General features: G+C 33.4%; 1 protein-coding gene across 6 annotated transcripts in view; it reads right to left on the reverse strand.

Annotated features, from left to right (window-relative positions):
* The window catches only part of ZC3H12C (zinc finger CCCH-type containing 12C), a 62,172-nt gene that overhangs the window by 8,136 nt on the left and 27,954 nt on the right, over positions 1-26,082 (reverse strand). For all 6 annotated transcript variants that reach the window (XR_014018842.1, XM_081266658.1, XM_081266655.1 and 3 more), the window contains exons 2-4: positions 23,859-24,610; positions 5,416-5,555; positions 353-587 (exon numbers count right to left, since the gene is read on the reverse strand). Coding sequence is in view for 5 of the 6 variants with exons in the window: in XM_081266655.1 (XP_081122781.1) it covers positions 353-587; positions 5,416-5,555; positions 23,859-24,610 (1,127 nt within the window). In the remaining variant the exon portion in view is untranslated. The remainder of the gene's footprint in view (positions 1-352; positions 588-5,415; positions 5,556-23,858; positions 24,611-26,082) is intronic.

Below are 26,082 nucleotides of genomic sequence, written 5' to 3' on the forward strand. Positions count from 1 at the left end.
GTTTTGCAAACTTTAAAAAATCATGCCTTTAGTAAGCTATCAATGCTCTAAATTGACTTGTGAAAAGTATCTTTTTTAGGGTGAAGATGGGAGTTCTTCACCCTCAGAGTTTAAACTTTCTTGGCCTCAGGTGCTCTGTTAGAGGTTTCAGGGAAGGGCAGGGGCCTGTCGTTCATGCAAAGCCTTCCATAGCACAAGTCTGCAGTTTTTCTGACTACCACTGAGGATCAGTAGGAGATCAGTTGTTGGAAGAAACCTGTCTCAGGTCTGGGCACCATAAAATAAAAAGAATTCTTAACAGCTGCCAGGTATGGTTATATTTTCAAGGAAGCAAGAGCATTGGTTTACTTACTTGTCATTGACAAAGGAATACATTAATAACCGCTCATCTATGAACTTCTTCCATTCTGGTTTTTCATTAGCCAAATCCCTGTAGTTATCATTGGACACAATTATACCATCTGACTCAAAAGCAAGCTTCACAATGAACCTGTCATCATAGCACACCACTCGCCTTCCCTGGACTCGCCGGGATGGCGTGAACACCAGGATTTTTTCCTTTTCCAATTTGCGTAAAATTTCCTGATCTGCAAGAATAGTAAGGGCAGAATTTGAGGAATACATAAATATATAACATATAGAATGAAAACTTTCATACATTGTGAGTTTTTAATGAACTGGAATATATGTAATCATTTAATTAGAGATTATGATTCATAGTTGGTAGATGTAGCAAAATATTCCCTAGAATATTTTTTTTCCAGGAATTTAAGGCTTTAAGAATAGTAAAACAAAATAAAACAACAAAACCTGATCAGCATAAACCTCAATGTGACTGAGAAAATTCTGATTTTCATTCCATGAAGCTTTTACTAAAAGCCTGCTCTTAGCAAATATATAGAACAGCTAAGCTATAGAACCAGCAGCATTACTGCTACAATGACACTCTAACAAAGCATATGAGTTGGGTTTAAGAGAGAGCAGAAGGTATTTTCCTCCCAAGTTTGTGTATTTTGTATTTTTTTGTTGTTGTTGTTTGTTTGTTTTTCTAACTGGTTGGTGTGATGGTAGGAGAATCTTAAAAGTAGTAGTACATGTAGTAGAGATAGTCAAAGGAAACCTTAAAAATATAAAAGAAGTTAAATAAAAAGGAGGCAGAAAGCTCAAGAAAGTTGAAATAAGGTCAGAAATATTGGCTATTATATGTTCTGTGTCCTTTTCTCTGAAATGTGGCAACAAATAGCCAGTTAGTAATTAAAAAAAAAATCTTTTCAACAGACAATTACTACATGCCTACTCTGTGGCATGTGTTGTCAAGAACCACCAAGGTTAATGTCATCTCCTCAAAGAGGGCACAGTCTTACTGGATCAGACAAACATGCAAACTAGGTAAGCAAAAGTATAATTGCCATTGCAGTAATATGAGCAGGCTCTACAGGAAGAGGAAATGGAGGAGTGATATGGGTTAGCTCTAATATGAATTGGATGATGGTCCTCACAAATGAATTCATTAAGACCAGACCTTGGTTTAAAAAATCAGCAAAGCAGTAATGGAAGATAAAAGGGTGTTAGAATTAGCAAACCATGGATAAATCTCAGATCCTCTCACTTCTTACAATCATAATCTCATTGAGACTGTTTCTTTATGTCTGCAAATGCAGACATAAATCTGGCAATCATAATCTCATTGAGACTGTTTCTTTATGTCTGCAAATGCAGTGGCAAGCCTATGAGGAGTAAACGAGTTAACATGAGTAAAGGACACCACATGGTGCCTGGCAAATTCTTAATAAACACTGTGCTCTTCAACTTAATAGAGACATGTAATTGTCGGATCTCTTTTAAAAAATCAGAGAAAACCAATTTGAAAAGCAAAAGTCCAGACTATATCACTATATCACAATTACTGTGTTTCCCTCATAAAGATTTTGGGGGGGCTGGGGATGTGGCTCAAGCGGTAGCGCGCTTGCCTGGCATGCGTGCGGCCCAGGTTCGATCCTCAGCACCACATACCAACAAAGATGTTGTGTCTGCCGAGAACTAAAAAATAAATATTAAAAATTCTCTCTCTCTCTCTCTCTCTCTCTCTCTCTCTCTCTCCTCTCTCACTCTGTCTTTAAAAAAAAAAAGATTTTGGGGACAGGTACCATGTCTCATTTATCTTTGTATCCATTAGCACCAAGCCCATGAAATGAAACATATCAGTAGATGCTCAATAAATATTTATGTAATGAATGAATAAACGAGCTACTTGAAGATGTATACTCTGAAAACGTCCAGTGTATTCATTGTATTATGTGCATGAGTGATCCATGGTACCTCATTATTCAGGAGGGTATTTATTGACATCTGATATTCCTTAAGCCTTGATAAAGAGACTGCAGGAATAAATGTGGCAGCCTAATAATCAACACAATTTGCTTAATTTGAATTTATAGAACAGCTAATGAGGTTGAAGGGACAATTAACTGGATGACACATAAATAATCCTAACCTCAATACAGGTTCAGTATAGCTGGTAAGTTAACATAGATAGTGCTTAGTAAGTATTTGTTAAAATAAATGGAAGAAGAGCTGGGTGCAGTGGCAGATGTCTGTAATCCCAGTAGTTCAGGAGACTGAGGCCATGGATCCCAAGTTCAAAGCCAGCCTCAGCAACTAAGGTAAACCTTGTCTCAAAATAAAAAATAAAAAACAGGCTGGGGATGTGGCTCAGTGGTTAAGTGCCCCTGGGTTCAATCCCTGGTATCATGGGAGGGGATGGGGGAGAAGATTGGCAAAAGTGCTAGCCTGAATCTGAAACCTTTAATATATATATTTTTTGCATTATTTTTGGTGCACTGTGAGCACTGGACTATTCAATTTATCAGGTGTTACCTGAATGAGGGCTTTAGTCAAGAAAATTATTATATTTGGAGAGAAAACACTTAAAAGCCTCTAATAACAGTCCTGGCATTTTACTAAGTAAAGTGCATATTGAATTTCAGAGACCTGGTATGCTGGTGTTTTTAAACCAAACTCAGCCACACTTCACATGTATATTATCATTATTCCTTCTTGATTTTTATTCTTTTCCTACTTAAGAAGTCTGCAAGTCATTTATATACTTAAACATTGAGCCAGGCACAGTAGCTGCATGCCTGTTATCATAGAGACTTTGGAGGCTAAGGCAGGAATATTGCAAGTTCAAGGTCAGCCTCAGCAAAGTAGCAAGACCCTGTTTCAAACTAAAAAGTTCTGGGAATGTAGCTCAGAGGTAAAATATCCCTGGGTTCAATCCCCAGTACCAAAACATAAACAACAACCCAAAACCCCAGACAGTTAATGTGAAAGAATATGTCCCCTTAAAATTTCTGCCTAAATATTCCACCTATTATATCAATCAATCCTAATTTATGGATTCTTTTAACAAAATTATAATTTTTTTTTCATTTTTTTTCTATTCAAGATAATATAGCAATGAATATCTTTGGTCATAATCTTTGCCTGTGAGCTTTGCTATTTTTGGGAAGTGGGGTGGGGGCGGGGAATTATTCCTAAAAGATGAACTAGTAGGTCTAAAAATACAGTAGCCACACCCACCCATCCTGGATATGTATGTTCCAGGACTCCCAATGGATCTCTAAAACCACAGATAGTACCTAACTCTCTATATTCTGCACTTTTCTGTACATACATTCCCACAAAGTTCAGTTCATATATTAGGCACAGTAAAAATCAATAATTAATAATTAAATAGTATAACTATAACAATATACTGTTAAAGTTATGTTGAACGTGGTATTTCTCAAAATATTTTATTGTAGTATAGATTTCAGTAACAGCATATTGTTAAGTCAAGAACTTTCACCTTTTCACTTAGAAGAATTACTTTACAGCTTCTCTTTAGCATACCCAAATTGGCAGCATAACTCTTGAGCTTTAGGACTTTATTAAGAAAAATAAGGGTTACTTATGCACAAGCACTACAATAGTCAATCCGATAACCCAAGAAGGCTACCAAGTAAGAAATGGGCGGGCAGCACAGTGTTGATATGCTGAACAATGGGATATGATTCACGTTCTGGATAGGACGGAGCAGGACAGCATTAGATTTCATCACACTAGTCAGAACAGTGCACAAATTAAACAAATTAAATGTAGGAAATGTTTATGCATTCATAACAGAACTGCATTTTACGTTAAGAACATGAATTCTTTATTTGTTGCAGTTTTTCTTATATAATTGATGAGTTCTTAAGAAAGTTTCTGCAAAGGTAGAAGCTTACATTTTTGATGTAATTACATCTATCTTTTCCTTCATAATTACTTCTAAAATTTTTAAATTTAGAAAGGCCTTCCTCCCACTCAAAGACTACTTTTAGTCTTTGATGGTTTAATTTTTGACAATTACCTCTTCAACTATCTGGAATTTATTATTATAGGGCATAAGATAAAAATCTAAACAAGTATGTTTTTTTCCAAAGAGTTATTCCAACATCATGTACTTTTAGCAGAATTATGCCAGCTCTCACATTTTTATGTGAGTCCACTCTTGGCTGCCTACACATTTTATCATAATTTGACAATGACTTTAATAATTGAAAATAAAAAGAACACTTAAAGTAATCTACCCCTTTGGGTATATGATAGGTGGTCATTTGTTGTTGATTTGAAAAGTTTTATGGTTTCCTTCAGAGTTGCCTCACAGATTTTGTTAATATTAGAGGTGGAAAAAAGGACAGGAAGGGTTGGATGCTGATGTTACAAAGGATATCTCTACCTGAAACTCATACATTTAAAAATTATGAACTAATATAAAGTATGAATATAAATAGTTTATTGAGACTAGTCATTTTCTTCTTGACTAGACAGCATATTCTGTGGTCTTAGAGGTCTTTTTTAACTTGTAACCATTAGAACTTGACTGGCATCTAGTCTAATAGCATATGAGAAAAGTGGGGTTCAGAGGCTCAGTGTGCTCAAAGTTCTGTTGCTAGTAAATGGCAAAGGTAGAGAAGGCTTCTTGTCTCAGCATGTCTCTAGAAGTCAGAATTTTAGGGGTTGGGGTTTTGGCTCAGTGGTGGAGTGCTTGCCTAGCATTGGTGAAGCACTGGGTTCAATTCTCAGCACCTCATATAAATAAATAAAATAAAATAAAAATAAAGGTATATTGACAACTAAAAAAATATTTTTAAAAAGTCAAAGTTTCCATATAAATGAAAAAAAAAAAAAAACCCTGACTCATGTAGTGAAGATTAGTGTTCAGTTAATTAGATAATTTTCAAACTTGAAAACAATTTTAATGTCCCACAAGACAATTGCAATCATATAGAATAAACAGAACTGGATTAAGAATACCTGAGTGTTAAGGGATCTACATAGGTATTATACAGAAGCTAGGAACAAATAGCTGCCTGTAATGAATGAGCTTACCTGTAATGAGAGCATCAGGTCGGGATTGCTCTTTTCTCCAAGCAGGAACAAAAACTGTAATATCTTTATGGCCTCTTTCCAAAAACCAATCCACTGCCAATTTTATTCCTCGGCAGGAAAATACTTCTTTGTTTCCATGGCTGAAAGATTATTTCATAATACTTAAAACACAACAAAACCTAAGTTCAATTAAATTAATTCAAGTTTATAAACAGAAACAACTGCATAATAATAATAGCAATATTAGATTTGAAAGTTAAGGTGAAGGCCGAGCTCAGTGGTACATGCTTATAATCCCAGTGGTTTGGAGGCTGGGGCAGGAGGATTTTGAAATCAAAGCCAGCCTCAGCAAAGGTAAGGTGCTAAGCAACTCTGTGAGACCCTATCTCTAAATAAAATATAAAACAGGGTGGTGGTGTGGTGGTGTGGCTCAGTGATTGAGTGCCCGACCCTGAGTTCAATCCCCAGTAGCAAAAAAAAAAAAAGGGGGGGGGGAGACAGTTAAGATAAAGTTGCATTCCTCAAAAAAATTAAGATAACTTAGTTAAAAAATCAAGATCTGTGAGAAAACAATTAGAAAACTGAAGTGATTATTGTAGAAAATAAAGAAAAAATAGGTTTCCAAATGTAAAGTTATAAAGATTAACTAGTCAAAAAGTTTACAAGTTCTTTTTGATAAAGAAAAAGCTTCAACCACAGAAAGAATTTTAATCAAATGTAAAAAAGTCACACAGAAAAAGAAATCTGTAAAAACAGTGAAATGGAATACTTCAGTTTCTAAAAATTTTTCCTTTTTAATAGTTATTATGTATATTTTTCAATATAATGACTAAGTCATGCACAAAAATTTTTAGGTAACAAATGTAAAATAACCCCACATAGTCATGGAAAGGAAAAACACGTTCACAATGCTTTATCTCATACAAAAAAAATACTTTCTATATCCTGCAATGAAAAGATACCTAGTTTCTGTTCAACAATATTGTGTTGGACAAGGATTAATGATGTCAAAAGGGCATTCAAAATTGGATTAGCAGTCTTAGTGTTTAAAAGAAAATGCCCAACTCAGGAGTCATTCAATAAGTATTTATCTAGCACAAGGTTCTACTTATACATATTAACCAAATAATTAAAATAACACTAATTTCAATCTTTTTAAAGAAAGAAGTTTCTGCTTTGAATGTAATTAACTGCATTCTTTACAGCTTAAATTCTGAGGGCTCCCTTTCTTACATATTATTTTATTTTTGGGACAAAGAAGGGCTGAATGAAATTATGTAGGTAAATGCTTCTGTTAACTTTTAATAGACATCAACCATTAGGAAACCCAAGAACCACTAACATGCTGTAATCATTTTCAGTACAAAACAAAAATTGATTCACCTGCTTCATAGATGTTAAAGACTACAAATACAAACACAAGAAATTGTGTTTCATGGTTTCACAGACCTGTTTTAATGGTTCAGGGAAAGATTAGAGGTGAAATCAGATTCACTGGAAGTTTCAAAGAATGGCATAAGGAAAGGAAGAGTGTGAGGTCACATTTTCTAGGTAAGAAGGGCTGCCTACTAGCCTGCAAATGCTCCAGAAAAAAGGAACAAAGTGATGTTTGGTTTCATGGAAAATCCTGAAATTTAACCAGTCTCTGAAAAACTATAGAAAATGAAGGTATCTCTTCAGAGAACACATAGAGTGTATTCCTAAATACACTCAACTTGCTAAAACTTTACTATATTTTTGCTTTACTTTATTGTTTTGAAATCTATTATATTATGCTTTGCTAGTAAAATGATGATATTTGTTTTATTGAGAGTTGACAATTGTTTCTGCCTCTAAAGACAGGCATGCATAAGCAATTTCTTCCTGGTTATTTCATTCAATAAGGGTAACTGTCACATTTACTCACTGTACAAATAGAAGATTCCATCTTCTCATTAAAAAACTTTCATAAAATGTGTGAGACACCAGACCATTTACAATCATGGGACATAATTCTATAGATTTAACAATAGGAAACTGTATCAATTCCAATAATAAATTTTGTCCTCATTATCCTCTCCTCACCCTCCACAAAGCATCACTGGGAGAGAAAAGGAATGAATAAGGATGAAAGGTGGTAAATAGAAAAATAAAAAGAGCCTAGATTTCTGAGCAGATGGACTCAAATCTATGTTCAATCTTTGTTATATGAGAAAAAATAATTCCACATTTATGGAAGCAACTGTAGTGCAACTTTCTGTTGTTTGCAGTTGAACACATCCTTAACTTCCACACTAGGCAGACTATAAACCAAAGTAAACTGGCACAGCTCAATCAATACCAGGGAAAAGTACATAGTTTAAGGCAAATACATTACTAGGGATAAAAAAAGCTATTACATAATAGTAAAATCAGAACAATTCACAGGCAACTATGGTAATTATGAACTCATAATCTGTGTTAATAAGGCAAAAGTTCACAGGATTACTAAAAGAAATTAACAAATTCACAATCATACTAATTGACAGGTGAAGCAGAAAACATTAAATAAGAATATAGATAATAGGAACAATCAATTAAAAACTTGATCTAATGGACATATACAAATCCTGCACAAATTCAGGGAATAGAAAATCTTTTTGTGAGCACATCAAAGCTTCATAAAATTGGCTATATACCAGGCTATAGAACAGATTTCAACAGGTATCAGGAATCTGAGTCATACATAAAATATCCTTTGACCACAATATGTTACTACGTTACAGATATGAGGTTCTAACAAAAGCAATTTAAAATTTTAACTTTAAAAGATTATTTAATTTGTAATAATAATTAAAGCTAAACAAATCTAAACAAAAAGAACTTTATGGAAAAAATGAAAATTAGAAACTTGTATTAAAGTACACAAGAACTAAAAAAAAGAAACAATATAACATTTTCAGCAGCAGTAAGACCCAATTTATAAAGATGGCTATCAAGTTAACATATAAAAGTACATTATATTACCAAAAAAATTACAGAGAGAAGTTTTTACAGAACTTGAGAATCTGATCCTAAAATTGATATGGAAAAACAAAGAAAACAATGCTGGGGGCTGGAGTTGTGGGCTCAGTGGTAGAGCGCTTGCCTGGCATGTGTGAGGCCCTGGGCTCATTCTCAGCATTGCATATAAATAAATACAAAATAAAAGTAAATAAAAGATCCGCTGACAACTACAAAAAAAAAATAAGGTGATGTTACAAATCAAAATTGGAAAAAGATGGACTATTGAACCAATGATACTAGGACAACTGGCTATTCATATGGAAAAAATAAAACTGTACTTTTAATTCTTTCCATATGCAAAATGTAAGTTGTTGGCAGATCTAAGATTTAAATATGAAAAGAAACATTGTAAAACTTTTAGAAGAAATGACAAGAGACATTAAGAGTAGGATAAGGAAGTACTTGTTAAATAAGACAAACAATCACGTACTATCATAGCTTTGAACATATAAAAGTTCTTTACCCAATACTCCATAATTTATAAAGAAATGTCATATTGGAAAAAGAGACTTGCAATCTATACAAACAATCAAAATTCTAATAGTTATAATATATTAAATATTCTTTTATATCAAAAACAGTAATCCAGTGTTTTTTTTAAGGTAAAAGATATGAACAGTCAATTCATAGAAGAGGAAACCCAAATGACCAATAAACACATGTAAAGATGTTCAAAAGTGGAAAAATGCAAATTAAAGTCAAAATGAGACACTCCTTCACACCCATCAGATTGGTAAAAATAAAGTCTGCAAACACCAGATGTTGCCAAGAATGTGTGAAAGTAGGAACTCTTACTGTACAGGTGGGAGTATAAATTGATGTAACTATTTGGGAGAGCAATTTGGCAATACTCTATAAAGTTGAAGGCGTGCTTTCTCTAAAACATAGCAATTCTACATCCGGGTTTAGTAAAACTACACAGTAACCTAAAATTAGATTCAATGCAATTAGCCATTGGCTTTCATCCTCTGCCCAGCCTTAGATTTTTACATGGGATAGGCAAATGTTCCTCACTGCTAAAGGGAAGAGAAAGGCATGCAGGAGGGGTAGGTCCCTGAGTCTCCAAGATTTTCACAGCCAATTCTCCCTGATCAGGAAAAAAAATTAAAAGCTAACTAAGAAATTCCTAAAATGTCTGTTATTTTGGAAGTCCCTGTTAAACACCAAGACCCAGAATTATTCCTACTAAGATTTAAGTCCAAGCAGACAACCACCAGGTGGCTCCAAATTACAGAGGTAATTTGTAGGGGTCTTGGACATATCAGGAGAGGTTTGGGGAGACTGAACTTAATCAAATCTTACTGAGGCATGTTGAAAGATGTGATTAATGATATGTGCTAGATATAGTAAAAGGGACAACTATAGGAGGTACTAATGAAAAAATGACAAGAGTTAAGTCTGATAAAAATTATGAAAAACAGGATGTCCAAGTACAATGTTACTGATGCAATTAACTATCTGTTGGCTGTTTATTAAAAAAGAACCCCAGCTTTAATTCTATATAAGAACAAAATTCACAATAACTCTGTAGCCACTTATGGGCTATCTGCATACACTCAGGGATTTTTCTCCCCTGAGTAATGAAATTAGATAATATTATATTTATGAATTAGTATATTCCTTCAGATATCAATTTCTTTTTTTTAACCTAAAAATTTAGCAATAAGGATGGTTGGTAAACCTTAAGTAAGTTCTTCTGTTGGGTGATTTCATTGGAGGACATTGTGGTTACCTTAAATTAGGTAGAAGACCCTGAATATATGCTAAAAAGTTACCCTCCAACTGTTTCAGTTTAGTGGGATAGGGTTTCTGGGGTAAAATTCCAAATATTCACAGCAAATTTTGAGTTACTGTTGATCAAAATGGGTAATATGAGCTTGAAGATCTCATCTGACTATGATACTGGCTAATAGTAGAAAAATATGAGAAGTCCAGAATGTTGTCAGCAGATCCCTTAAAAAAAAAAAAGGCTTATTTTACTCTGCTGTTTGGGACAGGTTCACCTATAAAAACACCACTTTGCAATGGCCAGAGAAAGGGTTGACTGAAGTAGAAAATTTCGTGTATTTACAAAAATTCTTAGAAAAACTCCACTCAAAAGAATTACTGATGTCTCTGCATCTATTTTATTTCTCAGGAGATAAAAGAAAGAGTAAACTGGACATCCACAAAACAAATTAGGAAAATGGATGAATAAACTAAGAGGAGATTAAGTTATTTGCCCTTCTATGCTGCTTCTTAGCATCAATCTAGGACTTTGAAGAGTGGGGTGATGAACTTTTGGATGGATGGATGGTTCCCAATGACTAAAGTGTCTGGGGATAACTTTCCCCTTGAAAAAGGAGAACTGCAGTCTTATTAGAATATTCTAATATGGATTTCATCTCTCAGACTCCTTTAAACCCAACATGGAAAACATAGCTAGGGAAGTAGAAATGATGAAGAGGAAGGAACAAGGAGTTTGAAAATGTGCATAAGAGACTGTCCTAGAGTTAGGTTGGCAAGTGGTTGCACTGGTAACTTGGACAAAAAGGAAAACAAAAGTCAGGATATCAAACAGTTAAAGGAGCCTGAAATTACACTGCCATACAAACCAACTGATTTTTCATCTAGTTGTGAAGAACACCAGTTCTAACCCTTTGAAATTCCACTGATTCAATTACCTTTTATAAGTGATCCAGGACTATCAGAGAAACCATATGATGTAATAAGGGTACATAGGCCCTGTTTCTCAGCTGATATTACCCATGTTAAAATGTTATTTCCAGTGCTCTGGAAAGATCTGCAAAAATCTGCCAAGGGGTCTTTGGCATGTTTTTAGTTTACATATGAGAATGTGTACTGGCTGCTGCATGGAATGTTGCTTCTGATTGACTGCCTGACTAGAGAACAGGCATGATGGGAAAAACGATACCCCCCCTCACATAGCTGTGCGATGGCTGCAGGAAGCCAACTGCCTCCTCCAACATCTCTGATTGCTCCTCATGCCTTTAAAACTCATTGTGAGTCACTACAGGTGGCAGTGAAATCTTTCTGCAGGAGGTGATCTGGGGAGAAGTTGCCCTGCTGCTATTGGATAAGTCTTGCATTGATTTTTCCTCAGTTGCTCACTGATGCATTTTCTAAATTAATGAGGATGGATTTAGAGCAGATTAGAATAGACTCAGTCTTCTCCACTTTTGTGGCAGTTTTATTACAGAGAATAAAAGCATAAGTGGAGGAGAGGTATTTTAGATGGTAATGACAGACAAGTTTTAAGGTACTGGCAACAGCAATCTAGTTTGGGAGAAAAACTGGAGATAAAGGTGGAAAGACAAAAAGAAACTTAAGACTACAATGTCACCTGCCCAATTAAAATTATGTACAAAGGGAGCAAATCCTTTTGGGGGGCTACCAAGTTCTTCTCTCTTAAGACACCTGCTTCTTTTAAGAGAGAAGACCTCTTAATGAAAAGTCAAAAGGTCACTACTGTTAGAAGCCAGGACATTGGGAAAAGAAACGGTGAAAGACTGAGGAGGATACAAGAGATGCAACCCAACTATGAAGCTTTATCACTCCTCCAGGAGACTCTTCCCCTCAGGAAATAGGACAGGAAGTAACTAGCAAATGGTGCAAACTACTGAGCAAAACTGGCGTAATGGAGGAGCTTCAAAGCTGGGAATGAAACAACCTCATATATTTCAATGTGTTTCCTGCCTTGATCTTTGTCTGTCTTCTTGTGAATACTAGAGTCATGGATTTTGCAATTTCTGCTAACCTTTCTTGTTTTATCCTGGCCAGAAAAATAATCTGTTTCTTTTGACAGTTTATTCTACTTGTACTTTCTCTTCTGAGGTTCCTAAGCAAATAGGAACTGGTTAGAAGAGCATGTCTCTCTCTTGTCCTTAAGTTGTGGGAAAGAGACCTGCTGTGTAAACTAAGGACTACCATATAGTTAGTGTACATATAGTTAGAGACAGTATTTTGGGGGCTTCTGAGGAACAAGGTGCTTCTGAATTGGAAGTTGGTGAATATGTGCTCTTTTATACTGATAGTATAAGTATATATAAGTATATATATATATATACTTATATACACTTACATTTAAGTATAGTATATGGAATGGTTTCATGCTATGGGCCAAATTTTGAAAAAAAGAGGCTTTCTAACATTATTGGTAACTACAATGTCACACGAGAAATGAATCATTAATTTGAATCATTATAACTTCCCAAAGAAATTTCTGTATTTCATTGTAGAACTCATGCAGGGTAGCAAGGTAAAATTAATTTGTAGACTAAGCTGTGATAAGGACTACTGAACTTTGAACTGGGTTATCTAGAGCCCAGTTACTTCTATCCAGGGATGGCTACTCACAGTTTCAGACATATGCACACTTCCTTATGACGTGGAAAACTGGAAACTAAGGGGAGCTAAAATGAACACAAATTATCTTGGCAAAAATTCTTCATTAGCTTTTATTATTTTACAAGTTTATTTTTTTTCAGAAACCTAATAGGATTATCTTTAATCTATTCATATTGACTACTGTAATATATCTGAAAAGCATATAAATTCTACTTTTCTGTCCTTAAGAAAAAGGCAATTCCATAATAAGTACAAATAAAATAGTATTTGCTATCTCCTGTAAGACCATAAATAACTGCCACTATACAATTAAAATATGCTTGCTTATTAATGTCAACATATTAGTAACTTACAATTATTAATAGATGATAAAGGTGCATTTGGTAATGCTGAGAAAAATTCAAGGAACCACATATTTTAATGCAATCTGTTTCATTCTGTGATCTAGAAGATGGGAAAGCTGGGCCAACCACTCTATCTGCCTTTTCTAGAAAATGTAATTTCACGTATTACATTTTATTCAGTTATATATGCAGATATAATTAACTAGGTGAATTGCAGGACAGGAAGTGTTATCTTAGTCATCTACTAGTGGTAGATGTGAAGAAAAACAGAAAAACATGGAGAAAACTAAAAAAGGAATGAAGACATCTATTAAAGGAGACTGCCTCTTTTAATACTTTATGTGGCCTTGACAGGGGTGTGGGTAAGGGGGAGAACAAAGGTATCTTATCAATTATCTTTTTTTTTTCATCAAATTTCATTTTACTACAGTTTCCATATAATGTTTTAAAGAGCTTTGGAAATTATAGGTGATTTTTTGCTTCTTTATTGTCTAAAATTTACATAATGTTATTTATATGATCTAAGAAAAGCTATTCCTAAAAAGTAAGTCCTTTTCACAGCATTTATAACCTAATTTTAAAAACTGTATCTAGAATAGCACGTTTTAATATTCCAAATAGAGATGGCTTTTCAATAACAGACTGACAGTGAAAATAACATACCCTCTAGAATTAGACATTATGTAATCTCTTTATTAGTTTAAGTCTTTTCTTTACCACATTTCGTGATTTTAGGCAATTTCTTACCCAAACCTCTATTCCTCATATTCAAAATGAGGATAATCCTATCTGCCTTATAGGATTGTAAGAACTGAACAAAGTAATATACATAAAAAACCTAGCAAAGTATCCAACATTAAGAAACATTATTATATACAACCAGGGATATGAAAAAAAATGTGCTCTTTATGTGTAATATGAATTATAATGCATTCTGCTGTCATATAAATAAAAAATCAAAAATAAATAAATAAAAATATATTAACATCTGGGCATGGTAGTCCCCAGTACCCAAATAAATAAATAAAAAACATCAACAGCTTGTTCTTATGATACCAGTGATTTTTCATGTAAATTTTAAGTATTTTTATAGTTAATAGTGTAATAAATCGCATTATCTTTTATTCTTATATTAAAATTCCTGCTCATTTATTTTTATTTATTTATTTTATTTTTTCCTCCTCATTTCTTTATCCTCAAATTATTTGCTGGGCACCTCTTTTGTATCTTATTCTGCTATCTGTGCCAGAAAACAATATTTTATTTTAAAAGAAAAAAACATTATTTCTTAATGTTTAGAAAATAGCAAAATGCTTGGTTTGGAATAAAAATGAAACCAATAAAATAAATCTCTGTTTAATAGCTTTACTTTCACCAGAAAGTAAACTATCTTGTAGGGCAATATGGTTGATATGTGGAGATCGATAGTTTTTAGTTTTCAAAAGAAACCACCGAAACTAAGAACAGAGTAGGGAAGAAGAGCATGAGAAGAAGACTAACATTAAACAGGGATGAGAGGTGGGAGGGAAAGGGAGAGAGAAGGGAAATTGCATGGAAATAGAAGGAGACCCTCAGGGTTATACAAAATTACATATAAGAGGAAGTGAGGGGAAAGGGAAAAATAATACAAGGGGGAGAAATGAATTACAGTAGAGGGGGTAGAGAGAGAAGAGGGGAGGGGAGGGGAGGGGAGGGGGGATAGTAGAGAATAGGAAAGGCAGCAGAATACAACAGACATGAGTATGGCAATATGTAAATCAATGGAAGTGTAACTGATGTGATTCTGCAATCTGTATACGGGGTAAAAATGGGAGTTCATAACCCACTTGAATCAAAGTGTGAAATATGATATATCAAGAACTATGTAGGGGTTGGGGCTGGGGATATGGCTCAAGCGGTAGCGCGCTCGCCTGGCACGCGCGCCGCCCAGGTTCGATCCTCAGCACCACATACAAACAAAGATGTTGTGTCCGCCGAGAACTAAAATAAATAAATAAATTCTCTCTTAAAAAAAAAAAAAACTATGTAATGTTTTGAACAACCAATAAAAAAAAAAGAAAAAAAAAAAGAAACCACCGAAAGATTATGGTAGTTTGTAGGCTTAAAAAGAAAACAAGCTTCTTTTTAATAAACCTCTGTTTATTTCATCTATTTAAATAAAAATCTGATCTATAAGTTTGATATATTCTAAAATGTACCTCTCTATATGTACTGTCCACTGGAGAATGAAATATAACTATAAAACTTCAAAGATTTAATAAGTCATTATATTAAGCCACCTATCATGATGACACAAGTAGCAGAGTTTGTCAGTAAAGTGCCTAGAATGAAACCTATAAAGTAAAAAGTGTCAGTTTAAACTAGAAAATCATTTTTTAATTTTTAGAAACAAAGTTCTTCAAGTTCAGATATAAACAATTGAGGAAAGTCACAGCAGCTGGAAACAGTGATGCATAGTGGTGCATGCCTGTAATCTCAAGCAACTAGGGAGGCTGAGGCAGGAGGGTCAAAAGTTTGAGGCCAGCCTCAGTAACTTAGCAAGACTCCATCTCAAAAAATAAATAAAAAAATAAAACAGGGAAAAGGTACACTGAATGCTATTGATAAAATGATAGTAATATAATATTAAAAAGTATTTAATGACAGTAAAGCACAGGTGCTCTTCAAATATTCGTTGAATTATTATTTTTCTTCAGTTTTTAGGTCTGATAATAAAGAAAGCATTTTGTGTATAAAAAGTGGTTTTAAGACCTCACAAATGCATTTTTCAATGTTAATAATTTTGAAAAAGAAGTTCTCTTACACCTATCCTATGTGCCTTAAGCAGAAGAAAGGGTACAGAAAGCTGGCTACTACCTTCAACATGGAAATATGGAAATATGATAACATTTTATTTTCTGTCATTGGAATTCATACTGTATTTGAGAACCTATACTTATTTCCATGTTGCTGACTCATGGGCATCTAGAGTATTTTCTCTGGAACTGAAGGCTTATAGTCATTCATTCATTTATTTAGGCATGCCTATTTTGTTGCTCTTACAGCTACTCAACTTCATTGTTTCTGACATCTTATCCAATATACCAAGATCACTGTGAAGTTAAATCTAGTTCTCAGAAAGCTAAATACTAAACAGACCATCAGAACAATAAATTCATGTCATTACAGATAATTTAAATCAATTTTATCAAGTCATGTTCCAAACAGAAATTTCATGGTATGGCACAGATTTTTCTTCACCCAGATCCAAGTAGGTCACTGGCTTGACATTGACAAGGAAAACATATCTGAGTATTTTTATTGTTAATAAAAATATCTTATTAACAAAAGTAGAAAACATAGACTCTGATTATGTTTTCCCATTTCTTATTATTGGTAACACTACTCAGGTGAAGGTCTGTGATCAACATTATTCACATGCAATAGGATTACTAAGGTAATGGTTTCCTTGATTAAAATTTAAATAAGCACATTTTGGAAAGTTGATTGCCCACTGGTCTAATAAAATATGTGACACTGATGACAACCAGAATTATGTACTTAAACAAGTTATAAAGGGATATAATGAAATGTAACTAATATTGTGTTTGTCAGACTCTACACTGAAATAATTAAGTAACAAAAAGAAAAACTTGTTTTGGGGCTGGGCTGTGGCTCAGTGGTAGAGCGCTCGCCTAACATGTGTGAGGCACTGGGTTCGATCCTCAGCACCACATAAATAAATAAAACAAAGGTATGGTGTCCAACTACAACTAAATATAAATAAATAAATAAATAAATATAAAACTTAGTTTTGGTTCTATTCATAGCCTCTAAAGATTTTCTTTAAACCAGTAAGAGAAATGGGGTAGTGCTAACTAACCTGTAAGTAATATCTGTGACAGCCACGTATAGGGAAATAAACTGTCTTTTAATGCTACTTGTAGTAAATTGGGGCTCAAAAATCATTACAATGAAAGATATACATAATTTGAACCACATATATATGTAATTTTAAGTTACTTAGCATAGCACATTACTAAAAAATAAAAGGCAGTTGAAATTACTTTTAATATATATTTTACTTAACAAATTATTTTAACATGTAATCAACATAAAAGTTATTGAAATTGTTTGTTTTTGTACTAAATCCTTAAAATCTGGCATGTGTTTTCATTTACTACATATTTGGACTTGACAAATTTCATCAAGAATTCAATAATCACTTATAGCTAGTGGTTACTATACTGGGTCATGCAGGTATACTGCACTTAATATAGTTTTGTTCAGGAAGCCAAAAACAAGTTTGAATGAAATCTAGCAATTTTTAGTTTCTCCTGTAATTTAAACCAAATACTTGCACTAGGTGTGCAGGATGATTTTATTCACTAGAAGTCAGTGCTACACTGAGTAAACCAAAGAAATAAAGATAAACTTTAGAAACTAGGCAAGATGGCCTTAAATACTGATATTTAAATTTAAGAGTTCTCAAGTTCATGTACCTTCACAAAACAGATTAGGTATATGAAAGGCTTTGTGCTTTTTAAAAGATGAATCAGAAACTTAAATCCTGATTATACAGATTCCTAAATTCTATATTTTATAAATATGTGGGCTTACTTAGATCACTATTTTTGATATGAAGGAAAGTTATTATAACTTCTGCATATTGTCTGTCATATTCTAACTTTAAAAACTTTCATCTATGTTCAAACCTTAAGAAAATTACTTCAATGATTCACCTGAAGTGCTTTTCTACATCCCAGCTGATGTGTAGCTTTATATTAACACCAGCTCCAACATGAGTCTTTTTTGGGGGCTGAGTATAAACTTTCAGGCAAATGGCCGGTTTATTTCTCTGTTCTATGCCATTTCACTGGCATATAAAAGTAATCACACTTTCAGTGCATCTTTTCTCAGGAGTTGTCTACAATTTTTAACCTCTGTATATATATTTCAACTAGGTCTTCTTGTCTCCAGTCTAACTGATCAAATCCATGCTCCAAATTTCTCTAAAAATGATCTTTCCTAAAAGCAAATTTTTTCTATGCCACTCTGATTAAATTCTTCTGGTGATTCTCTATCGCTTAGAGAGATAATATAAGATAGATTCTATTGGCAAAAAATAGTCACATGAATTATTAGCAAACAAAATATTTATCCTAATATTCTGCACAAATATGCACCAAGAAGGCCTACCAATAGTCAGGAGACTTAATCTAACCCTAGAAGCCAAGGTTCACAGACCAAGATAGAAATCTTGCAATGATAGGGTGTGGGATAGTTGTTTCCTCAAATCAATAGTAGAAGAAGGGCTAGGGATATAGCTCAGTTGGTGGAGTGTTTGCCTTGCATACATAAGGCCCTGGGTTCACTTCCCCACACTAAAACAAACAAACAAACAAACAAAGTAGAAGAATAGTGTACCCAGTTTCTATCCCAACATTCAACTACATAATCTGTACTTCCACCACAAATGTGTAGGCAGTGATGAGGCTTTTTTTTTCCTTATCCCCATTCTTATTTTACATAAAATTTGGAAGAAGTTGAAGGAGAATATGGAGATCTAGTTAATTTTAATGCAATTATATGACTAGGTCATGGAAGCATATTGAGGAAATCAAACACTTTTAGGATTAAAGGGTTATAACATCAATTTATATTCCTACCCCTGATGGCTCACAAGATGGTACTTTCTTAATGACAAGACAAGTCAAACCTAAAACCACAGGGAAATTTTAAAAGCACTTGATTTTTTGAAAGAAAATATATGAAATTTAAACTAATGAGTACATGTGGGTAGAAACTAATTCTATATTCCACTGCTGGGCTATCCCAAGTTTAATAGAATCACAGATTTTGGTGGCGCATGCCTGTAATCCCAGCACTGTGGTCCAGAAGGCTAAGGTAGGAGGATTGCAGAGTTCAAAGCCATTGCAGAGTTCAAAGCAATTTAGCCAGGCCCTAAGCAACTTAGTGAGACTCTGCTTCTAAACAAAAGAGAAAAAGAGCTGGGGTTGTGGCTCGGTGCTTAAGTGCCCCTGGGTTCAATCCCTGTTACCAATCAACCAACCAATAAAAGACATTAATACATGATACTGATGAGAAGCATGTTCCCTAAGGCAACGTAAGATCCCTGCAATTTTGGGACCTATGCTGTTTATGTATTCTGGGGATAATTCTGGAGTCCACCTAGCTTTAAGAGCCCGAGTCTCTTTTAGAACCCTGCAGAAATCATCATTGAAAACAATGGTGATACAAACCTTAAGTAAAAATTGAAATATACCACTTACAGTTCATAAGAATGAGATGGACTATTAACTCACTAAGCTTGTTAAATGTTGATTAACATTTAACTAAGTTTTTGTTATATTTGTTACTATATTCTGCATTTGGAAATTAGCTCTTTAATGTAATAATAAGTATATTTTATTGAGTGCCTATTACATTCCAAGCATTTGGTATTAATCATCTGTAATCCTAATAAAGTTGCAAAATAAGAATATCCCTTTTTATACCTTTGAAAACATATGCTGGAGAGTTTAAACAACCTGAGAAACACAAGATAATATGCAGAGAATTAAATGTATTTTAAAAATACTATTTTGTAATTGTAATAAAATGTTGCTGCCTTCCAACTTATAATTTATATCTTAAGACTCATGCAAATCAATTTTATGGTTAGCATTTAAATGAAAATAAAGTTTATCATATATCTGTTTGGGAGACAGAAAAGAAAATAGTACTTTGTTCTAAACTTACCCCAGATTTACTTATCATATATAATCTATTGTATGTGTAATCTATTTTTGTATGTATAAATTTATTATATATTTAAAATATAGGTTTGCTAGGCTTATCATAAATAGAAAATTAATTTCAAAAGTATATTATATTTATGCAACATGAAATGGATGAAATTCTGTATTTTTGTTACATTAAGATTTGGGACCTGAAGTATATATAAATGACTTTGTTACCTTATAAATGGCATAATGTAAAAAGTTCACTATACATTTTCATGAGTTCTGGCACTTTCAAAATTATGGACATGGTGCAACATTTTATTGTGACTTGACACTATAATGCTGCTGTAATAAAACTTTCCTGTCAACTACTTCTCTCATGAGATGCCTAAGGCTCTCCAGTTTAAGTGTCAGATTAAAATATACGATGTAAAGAAGAAATGAATCTGCATGGTTCTATCTGTATAACAAAGGACATAGAATGAAGCCAAAATAACATGGGAGTAGAGGTTGTTTTCATAATTACATAAGAAAGGTTGTTTGAAATGTTTTAATTATGCCATCTACTTTTGGGATGAAGTTTTCCTGAAGAAAGTCTGTCAGATAAGCATAGTTTAGAGCTTTATATCAATTCTCAGTTATCAAATATTTCAACTTGGAACTAGGTTTTGATTAGGTGAGTTCATGAGGCTGGCCCAATATGACATCATTTACCTAAATGACATTCATCTTAAAAATTAGGTTTTTGTAAGTCTTATACTGTTTTTCCCCCTCAAAAGGTTTGTTTTTGTCCATCCAAAAGTTTACTCTCTTCAATGCCAAATTCTGCATTTGTGCTTTTTTTTTGGTTTCCTCCTTCATAATTTGACTTTAAAAATTGACCCATTAAGTCCCAAATTTTCAATTCTGTGAGTGAAATTGGCATAAGTTGCACTCAAATAGGTTGAAAACACTAATCTAGAGCTTGTATAATTATAATAGTAATATAACATTGTTATGAGTTATATTGTAATATAACAATATAATTATAATAGTAATATAATATTCAGCTACTGGGCTTCTATCTTTAATACCATATACATTGTTATATTACTATTATAATTATATTATTATAATTATACTACCTACTACATAATTAAACATTACATACAATAAATAGGTTTTTATAGGTGTTTCACTTCTGGGACAATGGGGCAAAATGGGTTAAACTCTTCTCTCACAGTATTGCTCTCTTCTACTCCTTCCCTTTTCTCCTGTTTATATAGCTTCATTCTCTACTTTTTTTTTCTTTTTGGTACCACGTATTGAACCTAAGGGAACTGAACCACTGAGCCACACTCCCAGCCCTTTTTTATTTTTTAATTGGAGACAGGGTCTCCTTAAGTTGCTGAGGCTGGCTTTGAACTCAAAATCCTCCTGCTTCAGCTTCATGAACTGCTGGGATTACAGGCTTACACCACCATGCTCAGCTACAGTTTCATTCTTAAAAATAAAACCATACAAAATTCTTTCCTAACACTTCTTTTTCCTTGTCTTCTCTTCCTCTGTCAACCTTTTAGAATAACAGTCTAGATCTAATGTCATTTCTTGACATTCAGCTACTGGGCTTCTATCTTTAATACCATATGCGTTTTTAAAGACGATGACTTCCTGGCTGTCATGTCCTCTGATCTTTTTTCACTACTCAGGATTTTCTCTCCTTAAAGCTTCCTTCCTCTTTCAGTTTAATGACATTTTTAATGTCTGTTGGTTTACTGTAGCACTGATTTTTTTCTAGCACTAGGCTTTTTTCTAACTCTATTGTTTCCCTGAATCATCACTTTCTTCTGTGTCCTGACCTATATGTATGTATGTGTGTATGTGTATATATGTGTGTACATATGTGTGTTTATGTGTGTGTGTATATGTGTATGTATGTATGTATATATGTATAAATACTTCTGATGTTTAATGGTTCTCAGAATAAGCTATACAGAAGAAATAATTGTGGCACCTCAAAATATATAGTTATTTTGGCCCTACCATCACTCAACTGAATGATACTCTTTTAAGTATGTTTTTAAACAACTGATCTTGTAATTCTGGTATATATCTATGGTTGTAGGTGTTTCTCAAAGATCTACATCCTTCCTTCAATATTCTCTGCTTTGGCAATTTCATGGGTTTTGGACTTCCATATTTTTTTAAGTAATCATTTAGTAGTTTTTGATTATTACAAGAAAGAAAAAGCCATTCTGTAGACATATTACCTTTAATACCTTACTGAAAGACTTTTCAAAGCCATATGTATAATTCGTACCTCTAAGACATTTGTTAATCTCTCCATTGGAAGGGTTGCTTAGATTCTAATTGATCTCCAACCTTCTATTCAGCACCGCCAGATTATGGGTATAAGGCACTAATCAATACAGGACACTCCTCTACACAAAAACCCTCAATTACCCTTGGATTGTAAAGTTTAGCATTAAAGACTTGTAAGATCTGGCTAGAAACTGTGCAATTCAGTTTTTCCTCTTTTATTATAGGACAAAGAGTATAGACTTTGAAGTCAGACATATTTGGGTTTGAATAATGTTTAGCCTTGGCAAATAGTTTAAATCCTGTAAATCTAATTTGTTTATAAATGAAAGAAAGATAATTTTGTCTCCCTCTTAAGATTGTCTGGAGGACAACATATCTGTTTTGCTTATAGTTTATGTGGAAGAACTGTAGTAATTCTCAAAGTTCAGAGCTACAATGTCCATTACAGTAGTCAACAGCTACATGTGGCTACTGAACACTTAAAAATGTGCCTATTCCAAATTGAAATGCACTATATACACCAGATTTCAAAGACAATATAAAAAATTTATGCTATGTCTCAGTAATAACTTTAAATTGACTATATGTTGCAATGATATTTAGCTATGTTAAGACAAAATAAAAATATATTTTTCAAATCATTTTAACCTGTTTCATTTTATTTTTTAATGAGGTATTAGGAAATTTAAAATGACACATTTTATTTCCAGTGAACAGCACTTTTTGTTCTCCTGGTTAATATTCTAGGCTCTCCTTCTGAGAAACCATGTATGAAATTCTAAGTTGAAATGCTACTCAATTGTTCAGAATTTGTGCTTTCTTCCGAGTCTCCAGAGCTCACATTCTCTTGAAATGCCTCTTTTTCTACCTTCCTGGCATTAACTGAACCCATTGTTGGTTTTTCTACCATTGGCCATGGTACAGATGCACTTAACTGTGGGTCATTACTCCCCACAAGTTTGACAAGTTCTCTATTCTGATGCCTTTATATGTCTGTTTATTCTCTAGAGTACTGAACATTGTGGCAATTAATTATATATTGATTGAATTTGGATATACTTTAAATTTTGATGTGGTAGCTATTGCTTATAATTCTAGTACTTGGGAGGCTGAGGTGGGAGGATTGTAATTTGGAGGGCAACCTGGGCAACTTAGTAAGACTCTGCCTTAAAAAAACAAACCAAAAAAAGGCCTTTAAATTCATTTAGAATACTTCATTAGAAGTTTCATTTTTCATTTCCTCATGATTCCTAGAGAACTATTTCTGAATTACATTTCTTAACTGAACAAAAAATTTGTTCCCAAATCAATACTACTTTCTAGAAGAATTGGAGATTCTCCTTATAGTCATTTAACTTCATGTACAGGAGATTCCCAAAATGTTTAATGTCATCATACTTAAGTTCTTCATTTAAAACTAGTGATAACACTAAACCAGTAATGTACAATATTTCTTATGCCATAGTAATTTAGTCAGATAAAGAAAAAGACATATATGAGAAAAGAGAGTCTTTATTCAGGGATGAGTGAAAAGAAGATGGCTGAAGAAGGATTAACATTAAATTAATATTTTCTAAAGGTAATGTTGGAATGCGGATGATTATTGACTTTGATGAGCCTGAGAAGGGAAACAGCAGCAAAAGTAGAACAAACTTTTAAAGATTTTTTACTAATAATTTTCAGTACAATTTTTCTTACTTACCTCATTGCCACATTGCTGCCATCAATAACAACTGGTTTTAGATTTTCACCATCATCTGTTACAATCTCTTGCATTGGCGATTCAGACCTCTGAGATTCCAGGGAAGAAGTTTCCCGCATTATAGTGTTAATTGTACTAACTGTTTGATCAGCCTCACTTTTATTTCCCAGTTTGACAAGTTCTCCCAAAATATCATTGATTAAAGCATCAGTACCAAGTTTGTTTAACACAAGCTGAACCTGTTCTTCAGAATAACCCAACTTAAGTGCAAACTCCAGTTTTGTTTGGTATTCTCGCACCACATCAGGGGGTTTCTTCATTTCCTTGGACGGAGTCTGGGACTCTTCAGGTTTAAAGTCTTGTAAAATTTCATTGTGTTTGAGTAGGTGAGGCTCTAAGCAGGGAGACCTACATAACTGTCTGTGAGTCTTGGTTAACAAGCATGGCTCTACTGAAATGCTATTCAATTGTTCTGACTCATGATCAGAATTTGTGCTTTCTTCAGAGTCACCAGAGCTCACATTCTCTTCAGATACCTCTTTTTCCTCCTTCCCGGCTTTAACTGTATCCATTGTTGATTTTTCTACCATTGGCCAAGGTACAGCTGCACTTAACTGTGGGTCAGTGTTCTCCACATACAGGTGGCCGAGGTCATGCCCCAGGTGATCCTTCAAGCCCATGAAGCTGTTACGTGTACTTGACTCCACTTTGCTGTTTTTTCTGTATTCCTGAATGCAAAGTACACCGTATTCCTATAGAAAAATGTAAAATATTCAGAATTTCATACTTATTGTTTGATTTAAGTCTTAATGGAGAAGTTAGTGAACTGTCAAACTATAGAACACCTAGTTCATATTCTGTTTATATCCTCTCATCACTCATAACATGCTTGCCAAGACCTCTCATGCCCCATTTTTCAAATGAAGAGGTTATGAATTAGAAAGGCCATGTAATTTCCTCCAAGGCAACAAATTAGTAATGTAACTGGATATTTTATTCAGTTTTTTCCTAACTCTTACACCCATCCTTTTCCCACTATACCAGAATGCTTCTCAACTGTAATGGCAGAAATTTTCCCATTTATATTTCTAGAATGACCTACAGAATACTATCAAAAAGCATATTTTCAAAATATTATGACAGGTTGAGTACATTTTTCCTAACCCTAATTCCTAAAAGTCTGTAAAAATCATTTTTTAAAAAAGCGATGTAGGAAGAAAGGAGAACATTAGTTCATCATACTTGAAAACTTATCATTAACCTGGATGAAGCTTACTAATGTAAATTAAAGACATTTTCAAAATAATTTGTATATTGAAAAATATTCACATTTTATAAAATGGCCAATAAGGAATTAAATAATTACAAAGTTAATTATGTTCTACTTAGAAGTGAATATAGTTTTGCCTTAATAATCATGATTTTGTGAATATTGAACATGGTAACAAAATATAATTTTTCACAGTATGCTATTCTTATTAAGTGGCAGTGGTATTATATTCTGTTTCATTCCAGAAAAAAGAAAGAGTTCTTTTAGCCTATGTGCACTTATGGAAAGAATAGAAATTAAATACTTCACATAAAGTTAGTAGCAAATAATTAAGCACACCAAATAAATAAATCTTATCTCAATTTCCTGAATTTTATGGCAGAAAATATTTCCGTATTGCATCAGATTAACAGTTATCTTGCATTTCATTAAAAAATCACCTCTAATTTTTTTTCCCTGTGGGAATATTTTTAATGATTAAAATGTTTTTGCTATTATACGATTTTTCCTTAAAGTCTATTGGAGATAATTTCCATTTCTCTATTAGGGATGGGTTAGAAAAATAAAGTTATTTTCTCTAGTGCTTCACTGTATGAACTACGTCAACATCAGTGGTTTATTGATTAAAGTAATTCTAGTGTTCTACCCAGGTGCAACATTAGTAAACCAGTGGTAGCTGAATTTGAGACTGTCATTAAACACCTATTTAAATAACCTAATAAAACCGGGAAAACATTTATTCTAAGGCTCTTCAACATAACATACATAGAAGAAAAGAGCTATTATATAAATGTTAAAAGAAAATACAGAGTAAATTTTCTGACAAGTCACAAATTTGAAAACATATCTAATAAACTTCATGAGTCAAGTATTTCAACAAAGTGAAATTTTATTAACTTTGGTAAACACTGTAGATGAGAACATGGAATCTTTACAATCCACTTAAAATTCCCT

The sequence above is a fragment of the Spermophilus citellus genome, assembly GCF_964194105.1.
Source record: "Spermophilus citellus genome assembly, chromosome: 2".
NCBI classification, from domain to species: Eukaryota; Metazoa; Chordata; class Mammalia; order Rodentia; family Sciuridae; genus Spermophilus; species Spermophilus citellus.